The sequence below is a fragment of the Phycodurus eques genome, chromosome 11, assembly GCF_024500275.1.
Source record: "Phycodurus eques isolate BA_2022a chromosome 11, UOR_Pequ_1.1, whole genome shotgun sequence".
NCBI classification, from domain to species: Eukaryota; Metazoa; Chordata; class Actinopteri; order Syngnathiformes; family Syngnathidae; genus Phycodurus; species Phycodurus eques.
This window is the reverse complement of record NC_084535.1, coordinates 5374366-5386760: the sequence shown is the minus strand read 5'-3', so window position 1 is coordinate 5386760 and position 12395 is coordinate 5374366. Positions and strand designations below refer to the sequence as shown.

Below are 12395 nucleotides of genomic sequence, written 5' to 3'. Positions count from 1 at the left end.
CGAGTTTTGGGATTCTTTTTGGAGGGTGGATGACTGGTGTCTGTCGAGGGTTCTTACCGACGATGAGGCCGGTGTATCCCGTTGTCGGGCCGTAGGGACATTTGTCTCGGCCCTCTTCAGGTGGAGACATTGCAAATTTTTCAGCATCCTTTGAGAAAAAAAAATAAAAAAAGTGTGAGATAGCCTTTAGGTTGTGTACAATGCACAGGGGAAGTTTCGAAGTTAAAGACAACCTGTCCCGCAACGCAATTCCAAGACTACTGTATTTCCCTATAGGTTATAATGTAAAATGATTAAAATTAAACAGTCACCATCATAAAAACTGTACAGAAAATTGTTTTAAGGCTCATTCTTGACTGCCATACAAGTTAAAAAAAAATAAAAAATTAAAAAAAAAAAAAAGGCCTCTGCGATAGGCTAGGCCATGGTGTCAAACTCTAGGCCCGGGGGCCAGAGGCAGCCCGCCACATCATTTTATGTGGGCTGCGAAAGCAAATCATGCTCGTCAACTTCCGTGATTTTTGCAAAAAATCTGTACCCAAATTCCAAATTGCCATAATAATAAACAATAATGTTGAGATATTGCATTTTTCTGTTACCAAACCCTTCTTCTACAGTCACTTAAACAATACTTGAACAAACGATTATCCTTGTCTTCTGATTTCAAAACTAGTTATCACTCAATTTGTTGTGTAATGGTAATGATATGATTTGGTGATTAAACATTTCACTGTTCTAATGTCCCTCTGAGGGAAATCATGACTACAAAGCGGCCCGAGACAAAAATGAGTTTGACACCCCTGGGGTAGACTCTTAATTGTCCATAAGTGTGAATGTGAATTATTTTTGTCTATATGTACGCCCTGTGATTGTCTGGATGTAAACCCCCTCTTGCCTAAAAGTCAGCTGTGACACCCAAATCCAAAAAAGCGCTGTAGAAAATTGGATGGATTATTAAAGCTACATGTTCTCTAACTCACACGTTGGTTCCTTCTTAAAGTAAGTGTTGGCATAACAACCAGACACCTGCGTTTGTGACCTTGTTGGTGTCGAGGCTGGAACACAGCACAGATAAGCGTCAATGGAAGCTTGTGGAGCTCAAGGTTGGAACTTCATAAGATTCAAATAAATTAAATCAGTCGAATGATAACAATAGAAAAATGGTAACGGCAGCACGATGCTGTAGTGGTTAGCACGTCTGCCTCACTGCAGTGAGGTTCAGGGTTCGAATCTGTGCGCGTCTGCATGGAGTTTGCACGTTCTCCACATGCTTGCCAGCCAAACGCATCGGGTTCCATTTCAGTCTATCTTTAAATACAAAAAGCAAGACATTTTTTGCGATGTTGGACTTTCAAACATTGTTAGACATTTTTTAAAGCCTATAAAGTTGTTTCATAACTATAAAGTGGTACCCGTGTAATTTACTTACCCCCAAAAAATTATGTGTTTTTAGTAAAGAAAAATAGCATTGTATTGGATAAAAACATAAGACAAAAACTGTTTTTATGAAGTCAAAGTACTGTATGTACTATGCAATTTGTGTTTTAAGTGTACCTATTAGGGGCGTGGCCTAGCCAGTGAGATCAGGAGCTGGAGTCGGGTGGGCCGGTTATAGTCCAGTGTGAACGTGTAAGTGTGAGCTGTGGTCTACAGCAGCTCCTTGTGAGTGTTCTCATTTTGTATTCGTGCATTTGTTTGTCCCTTTAAATAAACGGTTGACAGCGCATTGGTGACCGTGGCTCTCCTTGCCCACACGCCAGGGCATCACAGAAAATTAATTTCACTCCATTTTTTTGCAATTCACTCCAGCGGCGGTGTATATGAAGCTCAATCATTAATAACATTTTAGCTCGAAACACAAAGCAAAAAGACAGAGCAAAGGCTAGAGAGTCAAGGTACTACTATACCCACATATGTAAATCACGTATGTATGTAAACGTAGCATTAACATACTATATATGCACACAGAGGACGGAAGGCGTGAGTCCCGCACATGTAGAGGTGCGTGGAGTTGAACCTCTGCAGGAAGCGGATGTGATTAAAACACTCCGTCTGGTGGGAGAGGAAGAGGAGGAAAAAAATAATATTTAGTGAAGATATAAATACAAAACTAGGGGAAAAGTTAAATGCCCACCTTGTTGTCTTTTCCCTTGAGAAGACACTGCCATTTTTGCTCGGGGGAGGCCTCCCACGCAATCTGACGTAACACAACAGGAGGTTACATAGCACTGACTATTGTTGTATGAAAGATGAGGATTTTTTTTCCATCCTTGAGTATAGTGATTCTCGTGCATGTTACGAGTTCAATTTAAAATACTACGTCATGAATGGCGAGATCAAAGTCTCCCCATGCCAACATTTTGGTCATTTTTATTGGTCACCTATTCCAAAGATCTGTTTGGAGAAAAGCATGAATAGTAGGATATACAGTACCGGTACGGTGAATCTGGATATAAGTATTCACGGCACTTCAGGTTTTACACATTTTATGTTACGGCCTTAATCCGACTAAGAAAGATGAAGTATTTTTTTCCCATAAAAACATTTATTTAAGGGGGGGGGAAAATACTAGAACAGCTGAACTTTATTTGGGGTTAATCAGTGGCATTTTAAATGTTGGCAGATGTGTGCTGACGCCCACTTAACATGAGTTTGAATCTGATTGGTTAATGCTGAACACAGCCACATCCCCAGTTTGTAACTTTAACAAAGAAACAATATCTCAGTAATCAAAGCAAAAAAGTGTAAGCAATCCAAGCCGATCCAAACTGTGGAATAAGTGAATCACCGTGAACACTTTCCAGATGCACCGTATACTGGCACTGTAGCTACCATGCCAATTCATGCAAAAACACGGGCCTGATTTACTAACATCGCAAAGAGTGGGCACTTAATTAGGTGCTAACAAATTGCACGAGCTGTTGGCAACGGGTATAAAAGATCTGTAAATCGACATATTTTAAAGAGGGTTTATTTGCACTTTAGGTAGCTCTGATGGTTTTCACAAAGCGTAAAATGAGGTTTGAAGTGATGGAATTGGAAGTGTTAGTGGAAGACAAACAAAATTACAGAGTTACACTATAGAAATCTATCGCTGTAATGATTTTGGTGAAGCCAATAACTGAATAAAATAACTTTTTTTTTTTTAAATTTAAACCGTCCCACTTTTCATCCTGGGTAAGATTGCGTTTCGAACTTGGGAGAGGCCAGCACCATACTATTGTCACAATGCACTGAAATGATCCCTACGCAAGGAAAACCACAGTTGAAAGGAGTTTTGTCATAGGTGGTATGGCATGACTCCTTCTTGTGACTCCCTTAAGGTGGCCCTTAAATCATTCAGAAGTTCTAAAATTGCATTGCTCAATACACTATATGTAGTGATAACTTGTTTCTGGCATTTCAATAATGTTTACACGAGTGCATGTTTTATAGCTTCACAAACAGAATGGAATGCAAATGTAGCTGAGGTAGACTTAAAAGACCGTTTGGACAAAAACAAACTCACAGTGAGCGCAGGGCCGGCCGAGATGTCAGAGGAGTCGAGAGCGAACGCGGCGCCGCGGGCACCGACGTAGAGGCGCTGGCCGTCAGCCTCCAGCAACATGGTGCTGTAGTTCACGGCGGAAGAGGAGCTGAAGCGCCTGCAGCCGTGTAGATCTGCGGGCACAAGCGGCATTTGTTCACGATCGTGGAAAAAAAAACAAAAAAAAACATCTGCAACATAATCTCCTACTCCACGCTGCAGTGACACTGGACAACTTTAGGGAGATGCAGAAAGGGACGGCTATTTTGAACAGCAACACAAAGTTGTGCCTTGATTAACGAGTTTAATTGTACAGCATTGACTTGACATACGAGTGATCGGACTTTTGAGTTTTTTTCAAGATAGGAACGGTCAGTCGGACAATTTTTTTGCTTTGACTTTCAAGCAAAAATGTGAGTGGGTTAGGGTTAGTGCTAAATGGTGGCATGACTGTAACTAAACTCGCGTCACAATCAACAGCAGTTTGGCAAACTGAATAATTCTTCAAAAAAGTTTATTGCCACTCCCAGCTAAAGTTTACTGTCAAACTAAACATAAAACAAAGAGGGTTACAGGTAAATTTAAAACAACTACACAGCTTTGCCTTACGACAGTCCATTCAGCTTTATGCTAACAAACAATGCAAAATGCCATGGACAGGCTAATGAAAAGCATTTGTGTCAGAATATTTATCAATCCAAAAATGCTTTTGCCATTTTGCAGTTCAGGTAATAAACGCCCCTGAACATCATATAGAGGAAAATACAGTGTTTAAAAATCAACGAAAGTTCATTCATATGTCACTGAATGTGTTTGGATACTGTGCACATGTATTTATCATCTGCATCACTGCGGAATAGTAGCGCAAAATGTTGGGAAAGCCTTTTGATACTTGCCATGATATTGCTCTCTCTTCAATTCACACTATAGCCGCAATGAAAAAGTCAGCTCGGCTAAGGAATAAGGGTGTACATGCTGTACGTAGCACTGAACAGAAATAAAAGAAAATCAAGAGGCCCAACGCTTTTTAGTTTGCCGTTTCTGCTGCACACACAGTATGTGAAAGCAAATTATATACTATAATGCGGTCGATTTCCTTGCGAGTACTAAGCAAAGAGACACGGTGTGCGGCGTACTGTATGTGCTCTTCGCATGGTGAAAAGCTGTCGCTTGTAAGTCATGTGACAACGCCTGAGGATTACTCAAGCCAAATGGACCGTCTATCAGGGCGCCGCTCGACTTGAGTAAACATGACACCGCAACCACCTCTGGGCGTTTTGTAACAGCAATATCCAACGGACAATGTGAGCGAGCACGTTTTGTGAGCAGGATCAGACAAAAACCACAAAACTCAGTTACAGTTAACCCCCCTGTTTATCATGGGGGATAGAAAAAGTCAAAATCCACAATATAGGGTAGTGCATATAATGCTGGAGAAAAAGCTACTAAAATACTAACACGGACCCCCCCCCAAAAAATACAAATCAAAATGAAGCACAAACTCTACAAAAGCACCACGTTCTACCGGCTTTGACTGTGGTTATACGTGCAGCACATGCCCAAACTCAATTGAATGATGTAAATTACGGCGTATCAAGTCGACGGGTGTCAACCAAGGTGAACAATTTAGTGGCTTTTGGCTCGCTCTTTGCTACTGATTTACATTTAAAATTCCTATCCATCCACTCATGAGAAAGTGATACGCATTTTCAAGTGTTTTATGGTCACTGGATACAGTAAATCACCTCCGGTACGAGTTGAGGCTCTCATCAGCTGTAGCAGTCCTTTTTCTGAATTATCTATCTAGAAGCATTGTGCTGAATGTGTTGTTTCAGCAATGAATTGTTTCTCCATCATCTTTCTCCTTTGAAATGAATGGAAATTCCTTCCAGCACCTCCCCCCCCCCACCCCATGCATGACATAATTAAACAGAATGAAAAAAATTAAACTGTCTTTGCCACATTTTGTTTTTTTTGCTTCAATTCAATTGACACTGTGCTGCTGGTTCTCGTGTGTGCGCCTTGGCCACCTGGTGGTAGTGTAACAAACACAATGATATTCATGGAGAGAGTCACTCCTCAGTAAGCCGCAGTAATATTTGTCGTTCTTCGCAGAGGGTAAAGAATATACACCTATGAGGATTGTTATATTATCTGTCTGTGTTTCTCCACTGTTTGTGTTCAAATATCCATTGTTTAAAGTGTTATAACACCACAACAGCCTTTCTATGGCATTTTGCATTGTGTGTTAGCATTAAGCTAAATGCATTTGTTGGTCGAAGTTCGCTCAAAGCAAAAATAATTGTCCGAACGGCAGCTTGTATCTTGTAAAACTCAGTTTTAAAAGTTAGTCAGGTCACTCTTATCTCAAGGCAACACCTAACGCGGCTTGAAATTTAGTGCCGGCTCGACTTGACTTGCTCGACTTTTGCCACAGTAACTCGGAACTTCCTTATGAATCGCAGACATGTGCCTTGTTCCCACCTCTGCCGACGTACCCCATTTCATTCCTGCTGGCTGATTGTGTGCCGACTCCTTCTCAGCGGGAGGAAGAAGAATATGAGCGGATCACTGCGTGGGATTTCCGGGACAATAACTTTGCCTTCGTGATTGCGCACACGACGAGCGGTTCCCCGCTGGCAAACACAATGCGCCGTAGCCGAGACGATGCCTGTCAGAGACGATGCCTGCACCCTTGTACACGTGTGTGGAAACACGATTCAGGTCAGCGGAAGAGCGACCAGAGTTCCACCGGGGTTACATTAGCGTTATACGATGAGGGAATAGCAAGCTGAGGCACGTAGCCGCTGCATACAAGATTGTAGGTGAAAGGCCACGTTTTGATATGGGTGGTGGTGGTGGTGGTGGTGGTGGTGGTGCGGGGTAGGGGGGGGTAAGCAGCAAGACAAGGCTGCATCATCCCAAGATACTGGAGGTGAAGGTTATGGCTGCACATCAAAAGTATGGCACATTTGGAGAATACTAATTTCATCACCAAATTTGAAGCTCTTTAAAACTGTATGACAATTCATCACAAAAAACATTAACAGTTGCACAGGTCATACTATAAGCAACATTGTACCGTTCTCAAATGTCACACAAGCGTTGTTTGCAAGATTTGCTATTTTTCCAGAGCATTTTGGTTGAAGGACTAATGTTGCGAAAAGAGGCGATTTAGTCAGCTGGCTGAGCGTCTATACCTTCATTAGGTTGCTAAACTACTAAGCGGCTGGATGACAGGAATGACAGGGATGCTTACATTTGCATATGAAAGCCTTCACGCAGGAGCAAGGTCAATTAACTTGAGGAGGACTATTTGACATAAAAGGGGCACGCTAATGAAAAGAAAACAGAATTGCACATGTTTCTCCAAACCTGTATGTACCTTTCAGCATTAATGGTGCCTTCACAGATGTGTAAGTTACCCATGCCATTGGCACTAACACAGCCCCATACCATCACAGATGCTGGCTTTTGAACTTTGCGTCCATAACAGTCCGGATGGTTCCTTTCCTCTTTGGCCCCGAGGATACGACGTCCACAATTTCCAAAAACAATTTGAAATGTGGACTCGTCGGACCACAGAACACTTCCACTTTGCATCAGTCCATCTGAGATGAGCTCGGGCCCTGAGAAGCCTGAAGGATCAAAGGTCACGGGCATTCAATGTTGATTTTTGGCCTTGCCGCTTACATGCAGTGATTTCTCCAGATTCTCTGAACCTTTTGATGATATTATGGACCGTAGATGATGAAATCCCTAAATTCCTTGCAATTGTACGTTGACGAACATTGTCCTTAAACTGTTCGACTATTTTCTCATGCACTTGTTCACAAAGAGGTGAACCTCGCCCCATCTTTGCTTGTGAATGACTGAGCAATTCAGAGAAGCTCCTTTTACACCCAGTCATGGCACCTACCTGTTCCCATTAGCCTGTTCACCTGTGGGATGTTCCAAACAGGTGTTTTATGAGCATTCCTCAACTTTCCCAGTCTTTTTTGCCACCTGTCCCAGCTTTTTTGGACTGTGTTGCAGCCATAAAATTCCAAGTTAATGATTATTTGCTAAAAACAATAAAGTTGATCAGTGTGAACATTAAATATCCTGTCTTTGTAGTGTATTCAATTAAATATAGGTTGAACATGATTTGCAAATCATTGTAATGTGTTTTTATTTACGTTTAACACAACGTCCCAACTTCATTGGATTTGGGGTTGTTGATTAGAGCTGCATTGTTGTACTGTAGCTGAGGTGAGTCATGTAGGAGGACTCGTGGGCAAGGCTGGAGCTCACAATGCGGGATTTAGATGCCGAGAGGAGGAAGCTATTAGAAAGTACCTCAACTTTAGAGCAAAACTAGCCGTCGCTCGGACGATTATTTTTTTGGGGGGGTCCAAATTTGCTGGCAAAAGATTAAGTGATAAGACCTAGATGGCGGCAGCAAACTTCACAACAAGCAGAAGTTTGGCAGATAGTGAACAGTTTTTCAAATAAGAAGTCAAGTGTGCTTGCTTCAAGCTGTTGACCTTTACGGTCCAACTAAACATGAAAGAGAAATTACACAATATTACAAAGATAATTACAAGTTGTGTATGTAAACAAACCACATAACTTGGCCTTACGAAAGTTTGCTAGCCTAATGCTACCCAAAAAAATTAAAAACGTCATCGACAGGAATGAAATTAGCATCAATGTCGCGATGGGTACAAACCTTTAAACAGTACATATTTGAACACAAACGGTGCAGCAACACATGTAGAAAGAGCATACAACAATACTCACAAGCATATACAATGCTTGTGAGTATTGCATATATACCTTTGCATATTCGGGGTTCAGCATGAATGAATTCACCTGTTCACATTTTTGGGGGGAAACCTATACCACGTTATTTGCAGAAAAAAAAAAATTGTAACTGGGCGTCAACTACCCTAGAAATTTTGATATTCTCGGTCAAGCTGGGTCCCTGTCCCCTGCAAATAGTGGAACTCCACTGTATGTTTGCCAGTCTGGAAAAAAATGACTAATATTACCGAGTTGTGACTGTCTTCTTCTTCATGTTTGTATAATGTACTGTATGTATTATACTGCCGCCTAATGGCCAGGGTGTGAACATCAGAAGAAAAACTGCTTATGTGTTTACATTGTATTGAATTTGATTATTGTATGTTTTTGTACAGTACAATATTGTCAAGTGATATTTTTCTTATTGAGAAACAAAAAATTGTTGGTGTTTTTTGGAAGGCTGGAACAGATTAATGGCAATGACAATTTGAGAAAGTAGTGATTTGGGTTAAGAGAACGAATTCAACTCAAGGTACTACGGTATTTTTTCCCCCGGATGAACACGGCAGAAGGCAAGAAAATAAAATGTCGAGGTGTCGGCACAGGTGTAGCGGATGTCGAGCACGACAGTTGTCATGGTCACGGCGCCTCCCTCAAAGAAGCCGAGGCAGCGGCGGTCTCTGCGGGTGCTCTGCAGGGGATCCGAGCGAGAGGACTTTGAAAGACGACAGACGGCAAGTCCGTGGAATGGCATCGATAATACGTCGTCGGGAAAATGGCCGGATGGGCGGAACAAAGAGAAGAGCCGCTTAGGAAGAGCGCCGCGGCCGTGGGGCAAACAGTTCAAGGAAATAAAGAAAGCTGGCAACATGATGAAGACATTAAAAGACCACAGAAAGAAAAAAAAACTAAATGCTTCCCACCACACAAAAAAAAATTATTGCCTATCGATGCCACATGAATGAAACTACTCAGCTCACTTCAATATACTTCATTGACTCCAGGATGCCACCAGATGAAACAAAAGTCCATGTAATACTGTTTTCGGCCTGAGTACAAAAATAGTGAGAGGTGAGTTTTTCAGTGAATAACAGAGAAGAGATACCGCCCTAAAAGCCGCGACTAGTCGAATTTGCAAATGATGAACTGGAAATATGCGCTCGCCACACAAAAAAAACAATTTCTTTCTTAATAAAGCAAAATAGTACCATACCTTGGTTCCTTGAGCAACAAGGTTAATTCGTTCCTTGACAACATTTGTCATACAAAACACCCTTTCCTAATTGAAATGAAGGGAAATGCCATTAATCCGTTCCAGTCTTCCCCAAAAAGGCAGTGCTTGCCTCTTTGCCAGAGCCAATCATATTGTAGCGGGTTGTGTCTAGAACTCAGTGGGATTCATGATAACGTCTCAACTCTTCCCTAATACTAAGCGGAGTATAAAGAGTATACGACTGTGAGTACTGTTATATTGTCCTTCTACATGTTGTTGCTGAACCATTTGTGTTCATCCCATTGCTTAAAAGTGTTAAAGCACCGCATAAGAGGCTAATTTGCATTAGCATAAAACTAGCGAGGCCTTTCTTTAGACAGCTGTTTAGCTGTTGTAAATACAAGATGTAATCTTATTTTGACAATAAACCAACTGGTAGAAGTAACAAACAGTTTGAAGCCTCTTTTTGGAAGAATTCTTCAATATTTGCTGAAGTGCTGCTTATTGTGAAGTGAGCAGAGTTCAGTGTCATCACACAGCGCTCATATCTCAAGTCCGCGCTCGCTCGTCAAAGCAAAATAAAGAAATAAAAAATCGGCTCGTATTTCGAAAGACTCGTAAGTAAAGTCGCTCGTATTTCAAGGCACAGTATGACGCACTGCAAGTCCAACACGCTGCAAACTGCAACGCCGTTAACGAACACGTTAATTTAACACCTCTACCTTTGTTACAGCTCATGCACTGCATCTTATTGGACTGTGCGGATGAGCACCTGTGCTGAGCGAGTGACACAAAACACGCTTACTGTTGCTCAAGACGGTGACGCGCGGAGTCACGTCGAGGTCCAGCGGCGATCTGAACGGATAGGCGGCCGCCACGCACCCGCAGCAGCCAAACAGCAGCAGCAGGAGCCGCAGTGATGAGGAGCGGCTCGCCTTCATCTCCACACACGCACACGACCACGCACGTGGTGAGCGGGGTGCATGCACCAGCTTTTGCTTACACAAACATATTCACACACAGGCCGCCTGGGTGACTGGAATTCCTGAAAGAAGAGAAAACATAGCCGCCATTGTCAATTTGGTAACTGAGCGGCATTCAGTGGGGACTTACTCGACCTAATCCACCACTATCACAATTATAGAAAACATCAACACTATACAAAAATGCAATATAACAGCACGCAACAGTGTCAGATACTTATTTAATAACATAACCAAAAAAACACCAAATATTGGGGGAAAATGCATCATATTGACCAGACAGGATGGTAATTAACTGTATGAATGCAGTTGTTCTCATTTTTTTTTAACACTAAGTATGACCTCAAAAACAACATTAAAAAAATCAAAAGCACCGTAGACCCAAGTGTTCTTTAAAAAAACAGGCTTCCCCCCCCTAAAAAGTATTTTATATATATATATATATATATATATACACTATATTTTTTAATTTTGACAGTAAACTTCAACCGGATGTGGCAACAGCTTGAAGCCTCTATTTCAAACATTTCTAAATGATCAAATGTAAATGCATTGCACTCGAAAGTGATAAGTTAAGTTCCACTCTACAGCAACTGCTACTGCTACTACTACTACTAAAAAGGTGGCACGGTGGCCGACTGGTTAGAGCATCAGCCTCACAGTTCTGAGCACCCGGGTTCAATCCCCGGCCCCGCCTGTGTGGAGTTTGCATGTTCTCCCCGTGCCTGCGTGGGTTTTCTCCGGGCACTCCGGTTTCCTCCCACATCCCAAAAACATGCATGAATTGGAGACTCTAAATTGCCCGTAGCCATGACTGTGAGTGCGAATGGTTGTTTGTTTATGTGTGCCCTGCGATTGGCTGGCAACCAGTTCAGGGTGTACCCCGCCTCCTGCCCGATGACAGCTGGGATAGGCTCCAGCACGCCCCCGACCCTAGTGAGGAGAAGCGGCTCAGAAAATGGATGGATGGATGAACTCAAAAACAATATTAAAAAATCAAACGCACCGTAGACCCAAGTGTTCTTTAAAAAAACAGGCCCCCCCCCCCAAAAAAAAAGTATTATATACATATATATATATATATATACACACATATATATATATATATATATATACACACACACACACACTATATTTTTTAATTTTGACAGTAAACTTCAACTGGATGTGGCAACAGCTTGAAGCCTCTATTTCAAACATTTCAAAATGATCAAATGTAAATGCATTGTACTCTAAAGTGATAAGTTAAGTTCCACTCTACAGCAACTGCTACTTTTCCACCCCGATGCAACAACATTCCAACTGAATTTCTCAGTGCAAATTTACCGTACATCCAATTACTGCAGTAGTGACTTCTCTATTATGACGGACTTCCACCGTGAGCGCCGACAACTGCAATGAAAAGGTGCCGGTTGCCTTTACAGGCTCGTCTTGAGCTTCTTTTATCAGGTTGCGTAGGAGGCGCACTGAGAAGCCCTTCAGGAGTCATTTATCTAGCTGGAGCACACTCAAATGGCTGTCAAGGCCTCTCCATGCTTTCAGACGACCGGTCCATCAGTCTGACAAAGTGGTGCTGATGTGGTCTTTAGAAAGGGAAAATTAGAGGCTTTCACAAAAGTACAAAAAGAAAGCCCCACGTGTGACACAACGGGGGAGCGGAAGCTACGAGCCAGGGGGCGAAAATACCGTCTGACACGCTAACTGGGACACTTTCAAGTCACAACACATTGAGATCAAGGATAATGAAATTAAAAGGGTGATAACTTTCTCTTCAGTCTCCCTCTTGATGTTCATTCATGGTAATTGATTGATTTAATAAGCGTTCATTTTCTGTAATGGCTTTGCAAACTTGTTTTTTTTTTTTTGCTTTGTGGTTGAGTTAGCTTCA

At 42.0% G+C, this 12395-nt stretch overlaps 1 protein-coding gene across 2 annotated transcripts in view; it reads right to left on the bottom strand.

Moving 5' to 3' along the window:
• The window catches only part of LOC133409914 (semaphorin-4G-like), a 32802-nt gene that overhangs the window by 13320 nt on the left and 7087 nt on the right, over positions 1–12395 (bottom strand). For both annotated transcript variants that reach the window (XM_061690505.1, XM_061690506.1), the window contains exons 2-6: positions 10330–10569; positions 3509–3660; positions 2135–2197; positions 1954–2052; positions 58–148 (exon numbers count right to left, since the gene is read on the bottom strand). In XM_061690505.1, the coding sequence (XP_061546489.1) occupies positions 58–148; positions 1954–2052; positions 2135–2197; positions 3509–3660; positions 10330–10465 (541 nt within the window). In that variant the 5' untranslated portion in view covers positions 10466–10569. The remainder of the gene's footprint in view (positions 1–57; positions 149–1953; positions 2053–2134; positions 2198–3508; positions 3661–10329; positions 10570–12395) is intronic.